General features: G+C 36.5%; 1 protein-coding gene across 9 annotated transcripts in view; it reads left to right on the top strand.

The window, feature by feature from the left end:
- Window positions 1–25,966, top strand: part of STPG2 (sperm tail PG-rich repeat containing 2) — a 706,287-nt gene that overhangs the window by 153,316 nt on the left and 527,005 nt on the right. For 5 of the 9 annotated variants that reach the window (XM_063723540.1, XM_054554205.1, XM_054554204.2 and 2 more), the window contains 3 exons: window positions 10,398–10,505; window positions 16,088–16,247; window positions 24,962–25,122. In XM_063723540.1, the coding sequence (XP_063579610.1) occupies window positions 10,398–10,505; window positions 16,088–16,247; window positions 24,962–25,122 (429 nt within the window). The remainder of the gene's footprint in view (window positions 1–10,397; window positions 10,506–16,087; window positions 16,248–24,961; window positions 25,123–25,966) is intronic. The other 4 variants (XM_063723541.1, XM_054554207.2, XM_054554206.1 and 1 more) reach the window with 1 other exon arrangement.

Below are 25,966 nucleotides of genomic sequence, written 5' to 3'. Positions count from 1 at the left end.
ATTTCCTGAGTTATCTTTCAGGAATTTATAGTTTTAGATTTCACAGTTAAGTCTTTAATCCACCTTGAGTTGATTTGGTGTAAGAAAGGGATCCAGTTTAAGGAAGGGATCCAGTTTCAATCCTCTGCATGTGGCTAGTTATCCTAGAATCATCTATTAAATAAGGAGTTCTTTCACCATTGCTTGTTTTTGTTGACTTTGTTGAAGATCAGATGGTCCAGATGGTAGTAGGTGCATAGCATTCTTTCTGGGCTCTCTATTCTGCTCTATTGGTCTATTTGTCTGCTTCTGTACCAGTACCATGCTGTTTTGGTTATTGTAGCCTTGTAGTATAGTTTGAAGTCAGGTAGTGTGATGTCTCCAGCTTTGTTCTTTTTGCTTAGAATTACTCTGACAATTCAGGCTCTTTTTTGGTTCAACATAAATTTTAAAATAGCTTTTTTTTCTAATTCTCTGAAGAATGTCATTGGTAGTTTAATAGGAATAGTACTGAATCTATAAATTGCTTTGGGCAGTATGGCTATTTTAACAATATTGATTCTTACTATCTCAGAGCATGGAATATTTTTTCGTCTGTTTGTGTCATCTCTGATTTGTTTCAGCAGGGTTTTGTAGTTCTGATTGCAGAGAAAGAAATCTGCCTCCATGATCCAGTTACCTCCCATCATGCCTTCCTTCAACAAGTGGGGTTTACAATTCAACATGAGATTTGGGTGGGGACATAGCCAAACCATATCTGGTGGGTTCAGTTGACTAGCCTCATTTCTGTTTTCTAGGAGTCACTGGGGACCAGAAATGAGTCCTTGTGTGTGGTAACCCCATGCAGGGTTCCCAGCTTACTCCCACTTTAGCTCAACATCTATATTCTCTATCTGTCCATTTTTAGTGCCTTCCCTTTGAACATCTACTCAGGGTGTGCTAGTCTCTTCCCAATGTCCTGGTTTCTCCATGGCAGATGTTCTTCTTGGCTGTGTCTAGTCAGCCATCTTAGTTTCCTATCAATTTATCTTTTCAAAATGTAATCTGACTTAAAAAAGACAACCTAAAAGGAAAATGGTGGATAGGAAGCAGGACTAACTTGCAGCTTCCACTTGGACAGACAGAGCAGTGTGGGGAGACCCACATTGTATACTTTTCCTCCAAGAACTACCACAGAAACATACCGGGAAAGCCATGAGAATTCACAGACACATTGAAGGAGGTGATTGCCACTGCAGGCTTTGTAGGACAGCCAAGGGACTGTGAGTCAGCTTGCTTCCTCAGCTGGGAGGCTTGTAGCCTTGGGCAAGTTCTCAGCCCTGTTCACTGGCTTCCTGGAAATACACTCAGTGCTATTGCAGGGGGTGGGGGTGGTGGTGGGGCAATGGTGGGAGTGAGACTGGCCTTTCGGGGTACAGGCAGCATGGGGGAGTAAGGTGAGACCTGTGGATGCCGGCTTTCTGCCACTTTCCTGATGACCTGTGTGACACAGCAAAGACAACCATAATCCCTCTGGGAACATGACTCCATTGGCCTGGGAACCACATCCCTATTACCTCACAGCAGCCACAGCAAGTCCTACCCAAGGAGAGGTTGAGCTCAGACATGCCTAACTCTGCCCCAACCTGATGATCTTTCTCTACCTGCCCTTGTAGCTGAAGACAAAGGACATAATCTCTTGGGAGCTCTATGGCTGCATCCACTGCCTGATCCTCCCTATACAACTGCAGCTAATGTGCTCTTGAAAGCGCCACCCCCTAGGTTGGGGCCAACCAACACAAAACCAGTACACTTAACAAAAATACAATCAAGGACCCTCACAGAGTCCACTTCACTCCCCTGCTACCTCCACCAGAGTAGGTGCTGGTATTCATGGCTGAGAGACCTGAAGATGGGTCACATCTCTTTGCAGATACTCCCCTGTACCAGCCTGGAGTTCAGTATCTCTGCCAGGTGGCTAGATCTGGAAGAGAAACAATAATCACTGCAGCTCAGGTCTCAGGAAGCCACATCCCTAGGGGATAGGGGAGGCAATAGACTTAAACTATACCCTACAATGAATGGACTTAACAGATATTTACAGAGCATTCTACCCAACAACTGCAGAATATACATTCTATTCATCAACGCATGAAACATTCTCCAAGGTAGGCCATATGATAGGCCACAAAACAAGTCTCAACAAATTAAAACAAAATGAAAATATTGCAAGTACTCTCTCAGACCACAGTGGAATAAAATTGGAAATCAATTCCAAAGGGATCCCTCAAAACCATGCAAATACATGGAAATTAAATAACCTGCTCCTGAATGAACGTTGGGTTAACAATGAAATAAAGTTGGAAATTAAAAAAATCTTTGAACTGAATGGTAAGAATGATACAACGTCTCAAACCTGTGTAATATAGAAGTAGAAGAAAAGAAGTAACAAAAATCAGGGCAGAACTAAATGAAACAACAACAACAACAAAACAATACAAAAGATAAATGAAACAAAAAGCTGGTTATTTGAAAAGATAAATAAAATTAATAGATCATTAGTGAGATTAATGAAGAAATGAAGAGAGAAGATCCAAATAAGCTCAATTAGAAATGAAACAGGAACTATTAAAACTGATACCACAGAAATACAAAAGATCATTCAAGGCTATTTTCAACACCTTTACACACATAACCTAGAAGACCCAGAGGAGATGGATAAATTCCTGGAAATAGGCAACCCTTTTAGATTAAACCAGGAAGAAAGAGAAACTCTGAACAGACCAATAACAAGCAGCAAGATTGAAATGGTAATTAAAAAGCTACCAACAATAAAAAGTCCAAGACCAGATGGATTCACAGCTGAGTTCTGTCAGACATTCAAAGAAGAATTGGTACCAATTCTATTGATAGTTTCCCACAAGATAGAGAGGGAATCCTCCATCAGTTATTCTATGAAGCCAGTATCACCCTAATGCTAAAACCAGGAAAGGACATAACAAAAAAAAAAGAAAAGAAAACTAAAGACCAATATCCCTGATGAACACGGATGCAAAAATCCTCAACAAAATACCAGCTAACAGAATCCAACAGCATATACAAAAGATAATCCACTATGATCAAGTGGGTTTCATACCAGGGATGCAGGGATGGTTTGACATCTGCAAGTCAATAAATGTGATATACTACATAAATAGAATTAAAAATCACTTGATCATCTCAATAGACACAGAAAAAGCATTTGACAAAATCCAGCATTCCTTTAGGATTAAATCCTCAGCAAAACTGGCATAGAAAGGACACACCTTAAGGTAATAAAAGTCATCTATGATAAACCCACAGGCAACATTATACTAAACAGGAAAAAGTTGAAAGCATTCTCCCTGAGAACTGGAGTAAGACCAGGATGCTCACTTTCATGACTTCTACTCAACATAGTACTGGAAATCCTAGCCAGAGCAATCAGACAAGAGAAAGAAATAAAGCATATCCAAATTGGTAAAGAGGAAGTCAGACTATTGCTATTTGCCGATGACATTATCATATACCTGAAGACCCGAAAGATTCATCCAAAAAGCTCCTAGAATTGGTAAATTAATTCAGCAAAGTTTCAGGATACAAAATTAATGTACACAAATCAGTAGCTCTGCTTATACCAACAGTGATTAAGCTGAGAATCAAATCAAGACTCAACCCTTTTACAATAGCTTAAAAAAATACTTAGGTATATACTTAATCAAGGAGGTGAAAGGCCTCTCAAAGGAAAACTACACTGCTGAAAGAAATCATAGATGGCACAAATAAATGGAAACACATCCCATGCTCTTGGATGGGTAGAATCAGTCTTGTAAAAATGACCATATTGCCAAAGCAATCTACAGATTCAATGCAATTCTCATTAAAATACCACCATAATTCTTCACAGAACTAGGAAAAACAATCCTAAAATTCATACGGAACCAAAAAAGACCCACATAGCCAAAGAAAGACTAAGCAAAAAGAACAAATCTGAAGGCATTACATTACTTGACTTGAAACTATACTACAAGGCTATAGTCACGAAAATAGCATGGTGCTGATACAGAAATAGGCACACAGACCAGTGGAACAGAATAGAGAACCTAGAAATAAACCCAAAAACTTAAAGTCAACTGATCTTTGACAAAGAAAACAAAAACATAAAGTGGGGAAAGGACACCCTATTCAACAAATGGTGCTAGGATAATTGGCAAGCCACATGTGAATGAATGAAACTGCATCCTCATCTCTCATTGTATACAAAAATCAGCTCAAGATGCATCAAAGACTTAAATCTAATACTTGAAACCCTAAAAATCCTAGAAGATAACATTGGAAAAACCCTTCTAGACGTTAGCCTAGGCAAAGACTTCATGACCAAGAACCCAATAGCAAACGCAACAGAAACAAAGATAAATGGGTGGGATTTAATTAAACTAAAAAGCTTCTGCATGGCAAAAGTAATAATCAGCAGGGTAAACAGACAACCCATAGAGTGGGAGAAAATCTTCACAATCTATACATCTGAGAAAGGACTAATATTCAGAATTTATAAGAAACTCTAATTAGCAAGAAAGAAAACAAACAATTTCATAAAAAGTGGGCAAAGGACATGAATAGACAATTCTCAAAAGGAGATATACAAATGGCCAACAAACATATGAAAAAATGCTGAACATCAGTAATTGTTGGGGAAATGCAAATAAAAATCACAATGTGACACCACCTTGCTCCTGCAAGAATGGCCATAATAAAAAAATTTAAAAAAATTAGATGTTGGCATGGATGTGGTGAAAAGGGAACAGTTTTCCACTGTTTGGTGGGAATGTAAACTATTAAAACCACTATGGAAAACAGTGTGGAAATTCCTTAAAAAACTAAAAGTAGATCTACCATTTGATCCAGCAATCCCACTACTGGGTATCTACCCAGAGGAAAATCAGTCACTGTACGAAAAAGATACTTGCACACACATGTTTATAGCAGCACAATTTGCAATTGCAAAAGTATGGAAGGAGCCCAAATGCCCATCAGTCAATGAGTGGATAAAGAAAATGTGGTTATATACATATATATATATATACACACACATATATATACACATATGTGTATATATATGTGTGTGTGTATATATACACGCATATATGCGTATATACACATATATACACATATATGCGTGTATATATACACATGTATACATGTATACATATATACACATGTATACATGTATACATATATACACATGTATACATGTATACATATATACACATGTATACATGTATACATATATACACATGTATACATGTATACGTTTATATACACATGTATACATGTATACGTTTATATACACATGTATACATGCATGCGTATATATACACATGTATACATGCATGCGTATATATACACATGTATACATGCCTGTGCATATATATACACATGTATACATGCCTGTGCATATATATACACATGTATACATGCCTGTGCATATATATACACATGTATACATGCCTGTGCATATATATACACGTATACATGCCTGTGCATATATATACACATGTATACATGCCTGTGCATATATATACACATGTATACATGCCTGTGCATATATATACACATGTATACATGCCTGTGCATATATACGCGTATACATGCCTGTGCATATATATACACATGTATACATGCATGTGCATATATATACACATGTACACATGCATGTGTATATATACACGTACACATGCATGTGTATATATACGCATGTATACATGTATGTGTATATATACACGCATGTATACATGTATGTGTATATATACACGCATGTATACATGTATGTGTATATATACACGCATGTATACATGTATGTGTATATATACACGCATGTATACATGTATGTGTGTATATACACGCATGTATACATGTATGTGTATATACACGCATGTATACATGTATGTGTATATATACACGCATGTATACATGTATGTGTATATATACACGCATGTATACATGTATGTGTATATATACACGCATGTATACATGTATGTGTATATATACACGCATGTATACATATATATGTGTATATATACACGCATATATGTGTATATATGCGTGTATATATACACCATGGAATACTACTCAGCCATAAAAAGGAACGAAATAATGGCATTCACAGCAACCTGGATGGAATTGGAGACCATTAATCTAAGTGAAGTAACCCAAGAATGGAAATCCAGTCTCACTCATAAGTGGGAGCTAAACTATGAGGACTCAAAGGCATAAGAATGATACAATGGGCTTTGGGGACTCGAGGGAAAGGGTGGGATGGAGGTGAAGGATAAAAGAATACACTTTGGGTACAGTGTACACTGCCTGGGTGATGGGTGCTCCAAAATCTCAGAAATCACCACTAAAGAATTTATTCATGTAACCAAATAACATCTGTTTCCCAAAAACCTGTTGAAAGAAAAAAATGATAGTAGTAATCATTACTGATTATGGTATAGGAATAAAGTTTAAACTGTATGTTTTTTCCCCAGTTTTCCAATCCTTGCACATAATGTGATCAAATGGAAGATTATACTTCAGTTTTTAAAGAAAGAAAATCATTTTTTGTTCAGTTACAGATGAAAAGATGCCATACATAACCTGTTTCAATAAATTTTAAGCTTTGTTTCCACGGCAGTATACTTTCAAGGTCTGGGTCTTCTTCCTTAGAATAGATGTGATTAGTAAAAGATGCTATGGTAGTGATTCATTTTGTGCTAGTCTGGGGTTCTTTACTGTGCTTGAGAATCATCTGTGGGGCTTGTTAAAAAGTAGATTCCCATACTCAACAAGATTCTGATTCATTAGGTCTAAGATGGGAACTGGGGGGCTATGTATTTAATAGGTTGATATTAATGCAGGTTGTCTTTTGGTCACAATTTGGAAAACAGGATGAACATCACAGCATTTTCAACCTTTGCCTACGGTTGGTCTCCTCAAAGTGTTTTTTCCTTCTTTATAACGTCATAAGTGGAAACCTGCCCTTTAGTGGTCAGTTCTCACAGACTTATTTTGGAGCTTATTTCTAAGTGGCTTATTAAATCCGAAACTTAGCTTTTTAGAAGCAAGGACCTCATTTGATTGTTCTATGTTATTTTAGTGAAGGAAAGTTTGGTAACATTAGGATCTTTACAAAAAAGCAGAAGAAAAGAAAAAGTAAGTATTTCTTGAAGGATTCAAGATTTCATTTGTCCTTTTATGCAAAAAATTCTTCTTAAGTTGAAGTATATTCATTTATAATTCACATGTAATCTTTTCCCTATGACCCCTAGTAGTGACCACTTACACAACTGTTGAAAATAGTAGAAAAGTAATTCTGGTTTGTTAGTAGCTGATTATTTTGATCATGTTGGCCTATATAGCACTCTCCCTTTATCTGCACCTTCACCGCCTGTGGTTTTAGTTATTTGTGGTCAACCACAGTCTGAAAATATTAAATGGAAAATTCCAGAAGTAAACAATTTGGTTTAAAATTGCACACCATTCTGTGTAGTGTGATGAAATCTCTCAACTTCTTGCTTTGTCCCACCTGGTAGGTGAAGCCCATTAGTCACTTAGTAGCTGTTTTGGTTATCAGATTGACTGTTGGAGTATCCCAGTGCTTGTGTTGAAAGAACCCTTATTTTAACTAATAATGGCTCCAAAGTGCAAGAATAGTGATGCTAGCAAGTTGGATATGCCAAAGAGAAGTTGTAAAGTGCTTCCTTTGGAAAGGTGAAAGTTATTGACAATAAGGAAAGAAAAAAATTATATTTTGAGGTTGCTAAGATCTGCAGTAAGTATGAATCTTCTATCTGTGAAATTGTGAACAATATTTATTATAATTGTTCTATTTTATTATTAATTATTGTTATTAATCTTTCTGTGTCTAAAATATAAGTTAAACTTTATCATAGATATATATGTATAGAAAAAAAACATAGTGTATATAGGGTTTCATACTATCCTCAGTTTCAGGCATTCTCTGGGAGACTTGGAACCTATCCCTTCTGGATAAGGAAGGAGTACTGTATAGGGAGAAGAAGAATACGGCATATTTGTATAGCTTCAGAAAATAGGCTAACGCTATGTATTTGAATTTATGCTCCCCATATTTCTATATTTATTGCATATTTTGCAGTTTTATGTAGCCACAGAATTGTGTAGAAGTTTCTTTTCTTCTGAACTTAACTTACTACAAGTTGATAGATAAAAAAAATCTTACATATCACTGCTGAGGTGTCTCTTTTCTACCAGCCGGCAAATAATGGCAAGAATCTGCTCATTTGAGCCAAGGTGTCATGCACTTTTCGATAACTTTTTAGAATCTAACCTATTTAAAATAAAAGATACTTCTGTGTTAGTTTCTTGTAAATTTTTAGTTTCTCCTAAATTTTTTTTCAAATTATTATCAGTTTAAAAAATACATAGGATTTACATATTTTATCATAATTAGAAATGGCTGGCCAGGCACAGTGGCTCATGCCTGTAATCCCAGAAATTTAGGAGGCCAAGGTGGGCAGATCACTTGAGCTCGGTTCAAGACCAGCCTGGGGAACCCAAGACCAACATGGCAAAACCCCATCTCTACCAAAAATACAAAAATTAGCCGGGCCTGGTGGCACATGCCTGTGGTTCCAGCTACTCAGGAGGCTGGGGTGGAGGACTGCTTGAGCACGGGAGGCGGAGGTTGCAGTGAGGTGAGATTGGGCCACTGCACTCCAGCCTGGGTAACAGAGTGAGACCCCATATCAAAAAACAAAAAACAAAAACAACAAAAAATAAGAATTAGAAATGGCTAATGCACTTATTTGGAGCCTCAGTATTTTCAATAGGAACCCATCATCAAATTCATAATGTAGTCAGTGAAAATGTAGGATTCAATTCATGTACCCATCCATTCTTCTTGCAAATATTAACTGAACCCTACTGTGTTTCAGGTACTTTCTATACTCTAGAGATATAGCAGTGAGCAAAACAGAAAAAGAAAATGACTTGGCCTTTCTGGAGCTTAGAGTATAGCAGAAAATCTTATTTTGGATAGTAATAAATAATAAGGTTAAAAAAAGCAGAGAAGGAGACATAAATTGTTTGGAGGTGGTAATGAAATTTTAGATTAGGTGGCCTGGAAATGACTCATTGAGAAGGTGACATTGTGTAGTGACCTGATTTTAATGAAGGAGTAATCTGAAGAGAACATTTGAAGCAGACAGACTGCCAAATGCCAAGGTCCTGAAGCAGATATATGCCTGATCTGTTTGAGGAAGATATGTAGCAAAGTGAATGAGGGGAGAGGGTAGTAGGAGATGAGGTTAGAGAGGTAATGTGTGTGTGTGTGTGTGTGTGTGTGTGTGTGTGAGATTCAGACCATATTAAGGATTTGACTTGTGTTCTGAGATTGGCAACCACTGGGTGGGTTTGAGAAGCGGAGTGATACAATCTGATTCAGATTGTGGGACAGCTGCTTCACTGGCTGCTATGTCAGTATATTGAAGATGGACAAGGATGGGAGCAGGGGACAGTTAGGGGACTTTTACAATAATTCAGGTAAGAGATGGTAGTGGCTTTGATCAGAGTGGTAGTTGTGGAGGTGGAGAGAAGTGGTTGAGTTTGGAAATATTATAAAGATAGAAATGACAGGATATAATGATAGAACTTCCTTATACATCTAATTTATAAGCCAGTTATTCAATTTGTAAATCAAGGAGTAATTCTTTCAGACAAAGAAAAATAGTTTAGATATGTATGAAGCAGAAGATTTGAATCTAACTTTATTTTTGTAGTATAAAAGGTACTTTATCAATGTAATTAAAATATTTGATGATGAAAAAATAGTACTTCTTAATATTTATTTATATGACTAAGAAAGTAAAAAACTCAACCTCAGAACTTACTGAATTAATTCTTATCTGTTATAAAGTATCTAGTTAAAAGCTTAATTTCTTACAATTAACATATGTAGTTAAACTATTTCCTAAAGCCTATTTGTTGGAAAAAACACATTGATTTACATACATTTAAAAAGACAGTACAAAATTTTTTAGAGACAAGCTAGCTGTATACTTTTAAATGGAAGAACTAGAGAAGTCATTTTTCATTTTTCTTTCTTCGTTTTAGTATTTAATCATGTGAAGAGCTGGATATTTTTTTCTGAGCTTTATCAGTAGAGGGCAGCAAAGTTTCAGCAAAGTGTGTTTTCAGGGTCAAGGGCTGCTTTGCTAAGGAAATTTTTTTTGCTGCTCTTAAGTTTGTTCCAGCTTGCCTTTTAATGAAGTGCTTTGGTAATATTATATAGGAATTCACTTAAAAACTCTGTGGCTGTGGTTCAGATATTTAGCCAACTCTTCCCTTAAGTGCTATAGATCCTTTCTTAATGAGAACATGTATTTCTTTTTGTGATTTAGGGAGTACCAGGGCCTGGAAAATATGACATTAAAAGTCAATTTCAGAAGATAGAAAGTATGACACCAAATGCAAATGATGCATCTCCTGCTTTTCTTTCTCAATCCCAGGTAATTGTCTACAGCCATTTTCATATATAGAGTCTAATAGGCATAGTGTGAGGCCAGCAACACATTCAATGATGTTTAAAGGTTATAAGAAGAAAAGTGATATTTAAGCAAATTGGAAATAGACATGGTCTAGGAAAAATATATTGCCAAAACATATGGGTAAAATGAAGTGAAATAAAATTAGAAATACACAGATGAATATTTGAATAGAACCATCTATTAAACATTTTCTATTAAGCAAATTTGCATATATGAATGTTCAATTCAGTTTATAAGAAATGTCTTCTTTAGTCTGTTTTAAAATATGCTTTGCCAATGAATGTGTGGAGTGTTAACATGTAAGCTATATAGGCTTGTATCTCTTTCTGAAAAGGTTCTGAAGGCATTCTGTGGAGCCTGGCCATAGGTCATTTCTACAACTGCTACTGGGACCTTCACTAGTGATACAACAGTCATAGAATATATTTTGCAGTAACCATTTCACATACTCCCAGGAATATACTAAGAGGAACTGAAGGTATCTAACATATTTGTAAGGCAAGACAATTATAATACTAGCAAACTTTTATTATGTGGCAGCCTCCAGACCAAAGTGATTGTGATATTTATCCACCTATGGTATGTATGGCTCTGATTATCTTATTTAACTTGGGAAGATTATTAACCTTCAGGTGACTATAGATGACTACTTTCATTTTATTGTACTTAAGAGACACCTCCTTGGAGACAAGTAGATAGATTGCAAGTATATTTGGAGATAAAATTAACATGATTTTTAATGGGCTAGATAATGTTATGAGGGACTGGGAGGAATCAAGAATGAATACTAGATTTCTGCATCAAGCAGCTTAATGATGCTTAAGGTGTTACAAGAGATGGATGTAGGGAAGACAGGATATTTTCTGTGTGTGTGTGTGTGTGTGTTTGTGTGTGCTCACGTGCGCTTGCGGGTGTGCCTGTGCATGCATGTGCGTGTATGTGTGCCCTTGATTTTTTAAAAATACGATTTTTACAAATAAAATCTCAGGTTTCATACTATTTCTGTTAATCTGATATATAGCCCTAACCTTACATCACTTGACGCCAATCATATTTTAAAATATATTTTTAGAAATAGAAAAGAATATGATATCAATTTGGTTTAAGGGGATAATGGGGAAAAGAATAATGGTTCTGCAGTAAAAGATATGGAAGAGTTAAAACTAAACAGGATAACCTGCTAGGGGTAATGTTAATGTTTATTTGAATATGAATAGATATATTTAAGTGATTATGGTAGAAAAAGAAATAACACAGTTAACAAAGTAGACTTAGAACATAGAATTTCTGGTTTGTAGGTATAAAGACATACGTTTCTGAGATGCTTATTTTAGTCATTGATTTAGGAGTTGTCGGGCATTTTATCTAAATGCATTGAATTGCCTTATGTCTTCAATTATTAATTTTAAATACATAATATTTCCCTTATGGCAATGGCTGTTACCCCTGGATGCACATTAAAAACATCTGAGGAATGTAAATACATTCTGATACCCAAGTGCCAACATGCCCTTTGCTCTTCCTTCCAGAGATTGATTCAGTTGGTTCAGAATAGGGCCTAAACAGCAATATATATATATTTTAATTCCTCAAGTAATTCTAATAAGCAGCCATGGTTGAAAACTATCATTTTATAAACATTATACTTAGCATCTAAAATAATAAGATAGTATTTAGGAAAATAAGTTTGAGAGTCCTTTTAGTACTTCCAATAATAAATTATTATTTTAGTAGTGTTAATATTTACCTACTTTATACAACTCAGAAGAACATATATGTTGTACTATATTTTTGTCTAAAAAAGATAGGAAAATAGGAAAACATACACATAACTACTCGGCTATATAAACATGATGAAGATAAACCAGAAAACAATGATGTTAGTTATCTACAAGGGATGGTGAGGAGGTAAAGCGCAAGCGCTGGTATGCTGCTGTTTATTTGTACTGGCTTGCAAGACCCAATTGTTAAGTTTCCAGGAATTTTGCAAACTGGCTGACATTATGTTGGTAGTGTGAAATTAGCCACTGCTGTGGGTGTATTTACACCATGGAAATCAGCAAATGTTGCAAATTGAGACTTTTCTGTCCCAAGTGGCACAGCATATCCCCAACAGGGGGCATAACACTTCTTTGGCTACACTTCAAAAAATATGTGTTTATCTTTTGGAAAGATTTCAGTGTTTCATATATTCCAAAATAAAAATAAATCAGAACGGGAAAAGTTAAAAACTAAACTGAAAACAAATGGAAACAAATGAGCAGTTTTATTTCAAATGAATGCCCTTAACTACACTGAAGGGAAAAAAAGAAGTAATAATCCAGGTAACCATAGTATTTGACTATATCAGTCTTCGATGAGGGCTGGAATTGGAGGGTGAGTGGGTAGTGAATGTAAGAATTGGAAACAGGGCAGGTGCGGTGGCTCATGCTTGTAATCCCAAGACTTTGGGAGGCTGAGGCGGGTGGGTTACTTGAGGTCAGCAGTTTGAGACGAGCCTGGCCAACATGGCAAAATCCAGTCTCTACTAAAAATACAAAAATTAGCTGGGCATTGTGGCATGCGCTTGTAATTCCAGCTACTCAGGAGGCTGAGGCACGAGAATCCTCTGAACCCAAGAGGTGGAGGTTCCGGTGAGTCGAGATTGCACCTGTGTGATGGAATGAGACTCTGTCTCAGAAAAAAAGAAAAAAAAAAAAAGAATTGGAAACAAATTCTTAATTATTTTTAGTAGGTTGGTTTATTGGGATGGTATGGGTAAAGCAATTATAAAACTATCTTAGATATATCACAAGTTTGAGCAAAAAAGTTGATATTCTGAGGTATGGTTTTCATTGTTAAGGAAGGTGCATACAAATATGGATTGGAGGAGGTGAAAGAGGACTTTGTGGGATGGATTTGAATTGAAGGCTTTTATGTGAACTCATGATTTTTAATATATATTTATATGTATGAATATATGCATATAGATGTGCACATGTAAATGTATATATGTTCTTGTGTCTATGTATGAGTGTATATATGTATGTGTGTGTTTCTCCCTCTCATTCTCTGTGAATGAGTGTATGTCCTAGCTCTGTCTGCTAAATGAACTAAGAAGCAAAGATACCCCAGTAGCAAGGGACACATCTAGTGCCCAGATCTTGGTCTCTAATTCTATTCCTACTGAAAGAAAAAGGATTCCTCAGAGAAATAACTGATTCCAGGGTAGGTGGAAGAGGAAAGTGTAACATTTTATGTCAGAAAGTAAGTTCTAAACGAAATAATGATGAGAGCATATCACAGGGACATAGGAAACAACATGAAGGGCCCCCCACTGGCTCAGTAATGAATTATAAATCGTTAACATTGGCATTCATGAGTCAATATGGATAATAAATAGATAACTAAGTACGATTGACCTCTGAACAATGTAGAGATTAGGGATGCCAACCCTCCAAGAGTTTGAAAATCTGCATATGACTTTTGACTCCTCCCAAACTTAGCTACAAATTGGCTATTGTTAACCAGAAGCCTTACCAATAACATAGTCAAGTAACACATATTTTGTATGTTATATGTGTTATGTACTGTATACTTACAATAAAGTAAGCTAGAAAAAAGGAAATGTTATTAAAAAATCATAAGGAAGAGAAAATATATTTACTATTTATTAAATGGAAGTAAATTACTATAAAGCTCTTGTCATTACATTCAATAGACTAGGAGGAGGAAGAAGAAGAGGAAGGGTTGGTCTTTCTATCTCAAGGGTGGCAGAGACCTAAGAAAATTTGTGTATAAGTGGAACCACATTGTTCAAACCCGTGTTGTTCAAGGGTCGACTATAGTTAGGTAAGTAGATAGCTAATGAAATAAATAATTGAAGGAGAAGGGAGAGCACTTGCTTACAGTAGAATGCTAAGTACTTATTATAAATATAGAGGCAGTGTTGAATTTGATCAAAATTAAATTACCAGTGAAGACCAGCAGACATCATATCTCCAGATATGATATCCTGGGAAAGCCACACATCACCTACCTAGTAGTATGTCCAGAAATGTATAACCTGGATATAATTATGGGGAAATATCAGGTAAACCTCAAGTAAGTAAGGTTCTATTATACAAAAGGGTGATTCTCCCAAAATGTTAAAAACACAAAACACAAAGGAAGGCTGTAGAAATGTTCCTACATTGAAGGACAAAAAAGAGACATGATGACTAAAGCAATATGTGACTGTAAACTAGATTATGTACTGAAGGGGAAAAATGCAATAGAGGCCTTATTAGATCAGCTGACGAATTTGGAATATGAATCCTAGATTACGTGAAAGCATTAGATCATTGATACATTTACTGAAGTTGATAACTGTACTGTGGCTATGTAAGAAAATATCTGCATTTTTTTTGTAAATACATACTGAAGTATTTGTGGGTGAAGAGCCATGACATATGTAACTTTCAAAATCTGTGTGTGTGTGTGTGTGTGTGTGTGTAGAGTTAGAGAGACAGAGAGAGGAAGAGAAGGACAAACAGACAAAACAGAGGTAGAATTGGCAAAGAAAAAAAGGCAAATGAGGTAACATGATAATTAGAGGAATCTGGGTAAAGGTTATACACTTATTTTCTGTATTATTCTTATTCATGCATCTTCTCTGTAAATTTGAAATTATTTTCAAATGAAAAGTTAAAAAGATTATACAATGCTAGCTCACACCTGTAATCCCAGCACTTTGGGAGGCTGAGACAGGCAGATCACAAGGTCAGGAGATCGAGACCATCCTGGCTAACACGGTGAAACCCTGTTTCTACTAAAAATACAAAAAAATAGCTGGGCATGGTGGCAGGTGCCTGTAGTCCCAGCTACGTGGGAGGCTGAGGCAGGGTAATGGTGTGAACCCGGGAGGTGGAGCTTGCAGTGAGCCGAGATTGTGCCACTGCACTCCAGCCTGGGCAACAGAGCAAGACTCCATCTCAAAAAAAAAAAGAGAAAAAAAGATTATACAGTGCTATAACTCATGAGTTTATAGTTATATATATATATATATATAACATTTTATATATATAATGTTAATAAGTTTAAAAGTTAAACTGAATTGATAAACCACTGAATCTAAGATTTTTTTTGAGATATCTAATGATACTGTTGAGTTAATTGAATATACATGTCAAGGAACTTTTTCAATAAATATAATTTGATCACATAAAATAAAGTGTTAGATCATATAGTTTTTTATTTATATTAACTGGCAGAATATTTTAAGTATGATCATTATCCCTACACTATCATCTAGAGTCTCATGTTGAGATTATTTTCTTCTAAAAGTCTGTCTGCCTTAGTAAGGCACATAATACATTACTATATTAGTATACAGGTGATTTTACTAAAAGCTATATATTTTATGTTTTGATGGGTACAAGATCTTAATTCATCTACATTTTCTTCACTCCATTAAGAAATAAATTAACTCCAGATGTTATATTACTCAAAAGGCAGCTTTTAACTCATGAAGTATCAAAATGTACTGTAGTTTCTTATTGGCATATTTTCCTGTTCTTCACTAGAGATTTTTACCTATGAAATCAATCACCCCAGCTCCTGGCACATATAATGAACCTCGAACTGCTCTCAAGTCCTTGAAGAAAACATCAGGACTGAAAAATATTCCATTTGGTCAAAGTGCTGTTCGATTCACACAGGACATCAGGACAGAGGAAATGCCAGGTTAGCAATTTATCTATATATGTCTACTCTTTGGCTTTAGAAAGTAATTTAATGTTCTTAACAAGATGGATACACCAGAGAGTATGTTTTCTTTTTTGTCCTATGGTTGGTGTTATTTTACGTCAACATTTTTTAAAGCATTCACTATACATTAAACACAGATAAATCAAAATAATATACAGTTTTAGTAAGATTTCAGTTTAACATTCTGCACATCCTAATTATAATTTTCTATTGTTTTTCTTTATTTGGTAAATTTTCTGATTTTTTTTCTTGGCAGATGAACAACATAATATATCAACTATGTGGTCACCATTAGTAATATAATTTATGATGTTCAGTTTTGTTAAACTTTTTTATTTCAGAGGTTTTCAATCATGTATTCTGGTATTCTCAGTGGATATTTTAGTGTTCAGAGCTAAGAATATAGAACCAAAATAAATTATAAAATTGCTGACATACAGTTCTGGGCATCTATTGGTGTTCAACAATCTTAGTGGCTTAAAACAACAGGTTTTCTATTATATCTCATTATTTTGTGGGATGGCTAGAAGGCAAGGCTCCGATGGCTCTATTATTCAAAGGATGTACTTAGCTCCAGCATGGCTGCCTCAGGGCAGCCTGACATCTATCATGGTGGCCCAGGGTTCCATGAGACCTGACCAGATGCTGCAAGATTTTTTATGACCCAGCCACAGAACTCGCAGGATATCACGTCTTCTGCATTCTATTAGTTAATTAAGTCACTTAGGGTAGCACATATTGATTGGAAGGACATGAAACTTTATCTCTCAGTGAGAAGAGTAGCAAAGAATTGATGGCCAATTTTAATCTACTATATGATCAATTCCCTGGCTACAAAAATATTTACATTTTTCCTGCATGCACCTACTCCTTCTCAAGGACGCAAAAGTTTCATGTAATCATGTCATAATTTCAAAGTCCAGGATCATTTTTAAAAAAATTTTTTGAGGCATGATCTCTCTCTCTCTGTCATCCAGGCTGGAGTGCAGTGGCATGATCATAGTTCACTGCAGCCTCCAACTCCTGGCTCAAAGGATCCTCCTGCTTCAGCCTTCTGAGTAGCTGGGACTACAGGTGCGTGCTACAATGCCTGGCTATTTAAAAAAAATTTTGGCCGGGCACAGTGGCTCACACCTTTAATCCCATAGCTTGGGGAGGCTGAGGCGGGTAGATCACGAGGTCAGGGGATCGAGACCATCCTGGCCAACCTGGTGAAACTCCATCTATACTAAAATACAAAAAATTAGTCAGGCGTGGTGGTGCGCATCTGTAGTCCCAGCTATTGGGGAGGCTGAGGCAGAGGAATTACTTGAACCTGGGAGGTGGAGGTTGCAGTGAGCTGAGATCGTGCCACTGCACCCCAGCCTGGCAACAGAGCAAGACTCTGTTTCAAAAAAAAAAAAAAAAAATTGTGGAAATGAGGCCTCATTTTGTTGCCCAGGCTGGTCTTTAACTCCTAACCTTAAATGATCTTTCCATCTCGGCTCTCAAAGTATTGGGATTACAAGCATAAGCCACAACTCCTAGCCCCGGGTCTTGTCATCTAAGTCAGGTATAAGTGCAGATGAGGATTCTTGTGTGTGGTTCTTAAGATACAGCTCCTTCTCTATAAGCAGAGCTGTGAACCAAGGAGAGCGTGGTTTCATCTACCATACAGTGGTGGGAGAGATATAGGATAATCAGATCAACACTCCTGTTCAAGAAGAGGGAAAACTGGAGGCCCACAACAGTCACAGTACCATAGCAATTCTGAAAATCAGCTGGCACATGTTAGCATTTCCTTGATGAGGATCCAGTAAGGCTCTCTGGGGGGAATGGTTTTCTGTGGTTCTTTGTTCTGCCTTTTAGGCTCTTGGTTCTGCTCTGAGTCATCCTTTTTCTCTATGAAATAGGCTGTGTTTGCTGCTGTAGCTTTCTCAGCCTGCTTCTATCAGCTTCTTTTCCTTTTTACTCTCATTGTCCCTTTTATCCCAAGATGATACGATTCTTATAAAACCTTTGAGTTTCTTATTGTTTTAATTTATAATCAAATCCACTAGACAAAAGCCACAGTTACATTTTCTTAGAAAAACTTTTTTAAATCACCTGTGAGGCTGTTACATGTTTTGTGTCACCTTTGTCTATTTTGTATCACCTTTGAGGCTATTATGTTTTTAACACCCTTAAGTTGTTAGGACACCATTGTCTAAGTGAAAAGTGCCTAGGATAAAGACCTTAAGATTCTTAAGGCCCCTTTTTGAGAGGTTTTATGAGGGATTACCATAAATATTTCTAAAGGTCTTACAGCCAAATCCTGCTTTACATCTTTTCCTTTAAGCCACTTCTTATTTTGAGAGATTTTTGTTGTCTGGATAGACTGGAGATGAAAAACAGTTTATTTTCAAATCTAGGAAATTCTAGTTCCTTTTTATTTCCTATACATTCTCCTTGAAAAGTTAATACTGTATTACTTTTTATTTATTTATTTTTAACTTTTATTTTAAGTTCAGGGGCTCATGTGTGGGATTGTCATATAGGTAAATTTGTGTCATGGGGGTTTCTTGTACAGACCATTTCATCACCAGATATTAATCCTAGTACCCATTAGTTATTTTTCCTGATTCTCTCCCTCCTCCCACCCTCCACCACTGGTAGGCCCCATTGTCTGTGGTTCCTCTCTGTGTGTCCATGTGTTCTCATTATTTTGCTCCCACTTATAAGTGCAAACATGTGGTATTTGGTTTTATGTTTCTGTGTTAGTTTGCTAAGGATAATGGCTTGTAGCTCCATTCATGTTTCTGCAAAGGACTTTATCTCATTCTTTTTTATTGCTGTGTAGTATTTCATGGTGTATATGTACCACATTTTCTTTATCGAGTCTACCATTGATAGGCATTTAGGCTGATTCTATGTCTTTGCTGTTGTGAATGGTGTCTCAATGAACATACACATGCATGTGTCTTTGTAATAGAACAGTTTATATTCCTTTGGGTATATACCCAGTAATGGAATTGCTGGGTCAAATGGTAGTTCTAGAAAACTGAACACTTTATAAACTCTTTTCCTTCTCTCTGTCTATACCTTCTCACACATGGATAAAAGGAACTATTGGCACTTTGAAATTCAGCCTGGAAATTTCCTTAGTTAGAATCCAGCAGTTCATTAGGTATTTTCTTCATTACTTCAAGTATTAGTGTTGCTAAAATTTCTGCCATTGCATAATACCAGTTATCATTTCTCCATCCTCTAATAACATTTTCCTCACTGTCTTTCAAGTCATCACCAACAGTCTCCTCAAGGCCTTTATTCTAACTCATCAGGTTGCTCTAGTTTCTGACCGATTGCCTGATTCCAAAGTTGCTGCCACAGATTTTAGAGTTTGGTTATAGTAATACACTTGGTATAATTGTTTGTTACTCATTCCATGGAGAGATTGAGTCTCACTCTTCTCCCCTTCAGTCTTGACTAGCCCTGGTGCTTTCTTGACCAATGCATGGAGTGGAAGTGATATTCTAGCACTTCTCAGATAAAACCATATGCTTTACAGATCGATCTGGGCCTCTTGAAACAGTTGGTCTTGGAGCCCTGAGGCTCTATGTTGAAGTATGACTACTTTAAGAATGCCATTTGAGGCTAGCTCAGTAGTATTTATCATTGTAAACTTGAAATAATCAAAAGGGTCAGAATCCAGTTTAAGAGAGTTTATTCAAGTGCAAAGGCTAGAATAGCTATTCAAGTAACACAGACTCCAAAGGAATGGGGTCAGTGCTCCAAAGGTGAAAAGGTCTTGCTCTTATAGTCAGAAAATAAAGAAATTTAATAGGATTATAACATTTTTTTTAAAAAGCTGGTTTATGAGTTATAGCAATTTGATTAGTTATAGCAGTTTAGCTATAGCCATTTTCCTTTTCCAATTTAAAAGAGTGCATTTAATATTCCATCTTAGACAATGTGATAGTCATGAGATGTTTGTGTCAGAGAAGTAAAAGGGAAGTTAAGCTATAATGAAGATCAATAATGGAGAGGCAAGGGGTCTTCTCTGGCACTTTTTAGTCTTTTACAGTATTTTAGAAAACAATGTGGATAAAGAAAAGGTGAATCTATAATCAGAGGAACAAAAGTTACAGCTGCCTGTCATGTGATTCAGGTTGCATAAGCACAATCCTTTAAGGCTCAAAATAATTTAAAGTTCCAACAGCTTTGATTTTGAGTTGCTTATTTATATATCATGAATCTGAAATCCAAATTATTTCTAAATATTAACTTATTGAGTGGTCTTACTGTCAGTTTGATGGTCTAGTATATTACAAATAAAAGATTATACATCCTTCAAAGTTACTTTATTTATAAAGGGCAAGTTAAATTAAGAATGACCTCTAAAATGTAATCTAGAATCTTACATGTTTTAAGGATTAGTAAGAATGGTCGTCATGGAAATTTGATTTCTTTTCATGTAATTATTAGAGTAGAGTAAAGAATTGGACTTGTAAAGCAGTCATAGAGAAGATTTGACCACCTAATGTGGAGCTCCAAAATGTTTGCAAGTTACTGTTATAAGGCACCCCTAAACCTTTTAACTCTCCCATAGCAGATCTGATCTGGGGTTCCTGGGCATTTCTATACTTAATGACTCTAAGATAAATATAAGAAAGTTCTAATGTGAGTGAACCATATGATCAGAACGGCTTTGCAAGTCAGATTAAGGTAGTACCTGAGATGTGTATGTCTGAGGTCCCTAGCCCTGAGGATGCTATATTAAGTACTTAAGTTTACCTGCAAAGTGCTATGTTATGCTCTTGAGCCAGAAGGGAGATAGATTTGACATAGTTACTTGTTATTTATATATGTTAAGTGGTGGCTCAAATAGTTTTCATTATACTTTGTGTTATCTTTTTCCTAAACATTACCACTGGAAGAATGTTGAACAGCAGCAGGAATAATATATATTAGCACTTACGTTTTCTGAGAGTTGGCACAACAGAATTTTCATAGATATTTTTAGGGAATAGACTAGAACTGGAATATTTGAAAAATTGGGAAGAGTTTGTTTACAGTTAGAGAGAAATCTTATATGTGTCAGAAGTATGAAGGATATTTCTATGCAGAAAGATTTAATCACTTTTAGATCTGGAATGAACCAAAGTAACATCTAACCTAGTACTACCCAGTGATACTCTTTTGTTAACTGTTTCTTGCCTATGATGAGAAAAGAGATTCTACCAGAACATAAATCAACACAACCCTCTCTTCATTCAGGACTAGTTACAAAATGCTTAGTGAAATAGTCAATTTACATTTAGTTGTAAACCCCTTATCTTGTAGATTGTTCTTGGACAAACACTGATCTAATCGATTCCTATTATTTTTAGATGAGGAACTTGAAGCCCAGGAAAACAGATGAGATTTAAGTGAAGTTTCATATCTATTTAGTGGCAGGACTAATTTAGTCGAATGCAGATAATATGAGTACAACCAAGTTAAGTGTTCTTTAAGTATATCATATTGAGTCTGATGGATATTGCTGCTCACTAGAATTGATTTTTTAAACAACATACTCAAATATTTGTTTTAAGTATTTGACTGTCTTGATAAAAGCTTTTCAACAGCATAGAAAGTTGTATTATTTTGAATGAAAAATATATGAACCTAAATTCACTCAGAACTATCACTGTGGAAAATATTCCAGGTTATGAATATGCATGGAAAAATAAAAGACAAAAATTAAAATAACTTTTGTGACAGGGAGGTCAAATGATAGGATATATTAATTTTTTTGTCAAATTTATTTTATTGCTGCTGTATTATTTGAAAACTTTTTAGTGTTGAGATTTATTTATTTATTTCTGCTCTATTGAGGTATCCCTCATACATAATAAATATTACTCATTTAAGTGTACAATTTGATGAGTTTTGGTAGATGTATGTAGTCAGGCAATCACAATTACAGTAATGTTTTGGAGCACTTTAATCATTCCTAAAAAGTTTCTTTATATTCCTTTGCAGTTAATCTGTATTCCCACTTCTGGCCCTAGGAACTGTTTCTGCTGCTATGATTTTATCTTTTCTAAATTTACATATAAATGGAATTATACATTATTCAAGCTTTTGAGTCTGCCTTTTTTTACTTATGATATTTTAGAGAAACATTTATATTGTTGTGTTTGTCTTTCTTTTTTATTGCTGAGTAGTATGCCATGGTTTGGGTGTAGCACATTTTGTTTACTTATTCATCAGCTGATAGACACTTGGGTTCTTTTCATTTCTTTTGGGAAAATACCTAGAAATAGAATATCTGGTCATATGGCAAGCGTATTAGCCCATGGTCATGCTGCTGATAAAGACGTACCCGAGACTGGGCAATTTACAAAAGAAAGAGGTTTAACGGACTTACAGTTCCACATGGCTGGGGATGCCTCACAATCATGGTGGAAGGTGAAAGGCACATCTCACATGGAAGCAGACAAGAGAAGGGAGCTTGTGCAGGGAAACTCCTGTTTTTAAAACCATCAGATCTTGTGAGACTTACTCACCATCATGAGAACAACACGGGAAAGACCCACCCCCATGATTCAATTACCTCCCACCAGGTTCCTCCCAAGACACATAAGAATTGTGGGAGCTGCAGTTCAAGATGAAATTTGGGTGAGGACAGAGCCAAACCATATCATTCTACCCTGGGCCCCTCCCAAATCTTATGTCCTCACATTTCTAAACAAATCATGCCTTCCCAACAGTCCCCAAAAGTCTTAACTCATTCAGCATTAATTCAGAAGTCCACAGTCCAAAGTATCATCTGAGACAAGGCAAGTCCCTTCCACCTATGAGCCAGTAAAATCAAAAGCAAGTTAGTTACTTCCTAGATACAATGAGGGTACAGGCCTTGGGTAAACACAACCATTCCAAGTGGGAGAAATTGACTGAAACAAAGGGGCTACAGGCCCCATGTAAGTCTGAAATCCAGCAGGGTAGTCAAATCTTAAAGCTCCAAAATAATCTCCTTTGACTCCATGTCTCACATCCAGGTCATGCTGATGCAAGAGGTAGGTTCCCACAGTCTTGGGCATCTCCATCCCTGAGGCTTTGCAGGATACAGCCTCCCTCCCGGCTGCTTTCATGGGCTGGTGTTTTGTCTGTAGCTTTTCCAGGCACATGGTGCAAGCTGTCAGTGGATCTACAGTTCTGGGGTTTGGAATAGGGTGGCCCTCTTCTCATAGCTCCACTAGGTGGTGCCCCAAAAGGGACTCTGTGTGGTGGCTCTGACTGCACCTTTTCCTTCTGCAATGCCCTGGCAGAGGTTCTCCATAAAGGCCCCACCCCTGCAGCAAACTTCTGCCTGAATATCCAGGAATTTCCATATGTAGCTGCCAAGGCTTGGGGCTTGCACCCTCTGAAGCCATGGCCTGAGCTCTATGTTGACTCCTTTCAGCAACGGCTGGAGTGGCTGGGATGCAGGGCACCAAGTCCTTAGGATGCACATAGCACCAGGACCCTGGGCCTGGCCCACAAAATCACTTTTCCCTCCTAGGCCTCCAGGCCTGTGATGGGAGGGGCTGTCATGAAGACCTCTGACATGCCCTGGAGACATTTTCCCCATTGTCTTGGGGATTAACATTCAACTCCTCATTACTTATGCAAATTTCTGCAGCCAGCTTGAATTTCTCCTCAGAAAATGGGTTTTTGTTTTTCTATCACATTGTCAAATTTTGTGAACTTTTATGCTCTGCTTTCCTTATAAAACTGAATGCCTTTAACAGCACCCATGTCACCTCTTGAATGCTTTGCTGCTTAGAAATTTCTTCTGCCAGATACCCTAAATCATGTCTCTCCAGTTCAAAGTTCCACAGATCTCTAAGACAGGGGCAAAATGCCACCAGTCTGTTTGCCAAAACCTAACAAAAGTCACCTTTGCTCCAGTTCCCAACAAGTTCCTCATCTCCATCTGAGGCCACCTCAGCCTGGACTTTATTGTGCATATCACTATCGGCATTTTGGTCAAAGCCACTCAACAAGTCTCTAAGAAGTTCAAAACTTTCCCACATTTTTCTGTCTTCTTCTGAGCCCTCTAAACTGTTCCAACCCATGCCTGTTACCCAGTTCCAAAGTTGCTTCAACATTTTCGGGTATCTACAGCAGTGCCCAACTTTACTGGTACCAATTTACTGTATTAGTCTGTTTTCATTCTGCTAAAAAAGACATACCCAAGACTGGGCAATATGCAAAAGAGAGGTTTAATGGACTTATGGTTCCACATAGTTGGGAAGGCCTCACAATCATGGCAGAAGGTGAAAGGCATGTCTCACATGGCAGCAGACACGGGAAGAGAGGTTGTACAGGGAAACTCTTATTATTAAAACCATCATATCTCGTGATACTTATTCACTATTACAAGAGCAGCATGGGAAAGATCCACCCCCTTGATTCAATTACCTCCCACTAGGTTCCTCCCATGACAGTTCCTTCCATGGAATTGTGGGAATTACAATTCAAGCTGAGATTTGGGTGGGGACACAGCAAAACCATATCAGCAAGTATATGTTAACTGTGTAAAAATTTGACCAAATTTTAAAATGCAACTATGCCATTTTACATTTATGCCAGAAATATGTGAGGGTTTTTTATTTAGAAAAAACCCTTAATTAAAAATTACTCAGTTCAAAAGGTGCATATAAAAGCATGCTTATTCTTATATATGATACTTTTAATAATTTTAGGTCCTGGATTTTATAATATCTTGAACAATACTATAATTGCCAGTGTTAGAAACATCTGCTCAAAGAAACAGAAGAAAAGTGCATTTGGTTCTTCTGTTCCTCGGACTTTCTTCTGGGTTCAGAAAGAAGCTTGTGCTACCCCTGGACCTGCTGATTATCAGGTAATACATTCATACCAAAATAATATTCTTTATGTTGATATCAAGCTCTTAGGGTTCTCTTGAAATTACATGTTATAATATAATTAATAGAAAAGGATGTAAAATAGTTTTTATAACCATGTTCCATATGTTAAGGAAAGTAGGAGAAATATTGAACATATTACATAATAGAGAAATGGCAGAAATAAAAAACACAAATTGAATTTCTAGAGATGAAAAACATAGCGTTTGAAAAAATATGCTCTGGGGATGTGTTCATGGGATGGTGATCAGAATGGTGAAGGCACATAAGTTTAAACCATGTAGCACAAAGAACATTTGAAAAAAATGAAGATGCTTAATATAGAGAAGTAAAGACTTAGGGAGAATAAACCAGACAATTTGTTTTAAAATGGAAAACTTCTAATATGGAGAAAGTTCTGTGTGACATATGGGATTCTATTTTTTAAATTATGATTTTATTTTATTTTGTTTATTTTTTTTCGTTATACTTTAGGTTCTAGGGTACGTGTGCAGAACGTGCAGGTTTGTTACATAGGTATACATGTTCCATGTTGGTTTCCTGCACCCATCAACTCATCATTTACATTAGGTATTTCTGCTAATGCTATCCCTCCCCCAGGCTGCCACCCCACGACAGGCTCCAGTGTGTGATGTTCCCTGCCCTGTGTCCCAGTGTTCTCATTGTTTAATTCCCACCTATGAGTGACAACATGCGATGTTTGGTTTCCTGTCCTTGTGTTAGTTTGCTGAGAATGATGGTTTTCAGCTTCATATCCCTATAAAGGACATGAACTCATCCTTTTTTATGGCTGCATAGTATTCCATGGTGTATATGTGCCAC

Source organism: Pongo abelii, chromosome 3 (genome assembly GCF_028885655.2).
Source record: "Pongo abelii isolate AG06213 chromosome 3, NHGRI_mPonAbe1-v2.0_pri, whole genome shotgun sequence".
Taxonomy (NCBI): domain Eukaryota; kingdom Metazoa; phylum Chordata; class Mammalia; order Primates; family Hominidae; genus Pongo; species Pongo abelii.
The sequence above is the reverse complement of the archived record's forward strand: the minus strand, read 5'-3'. Positions and strand labels throughout refer to the sequence as shown.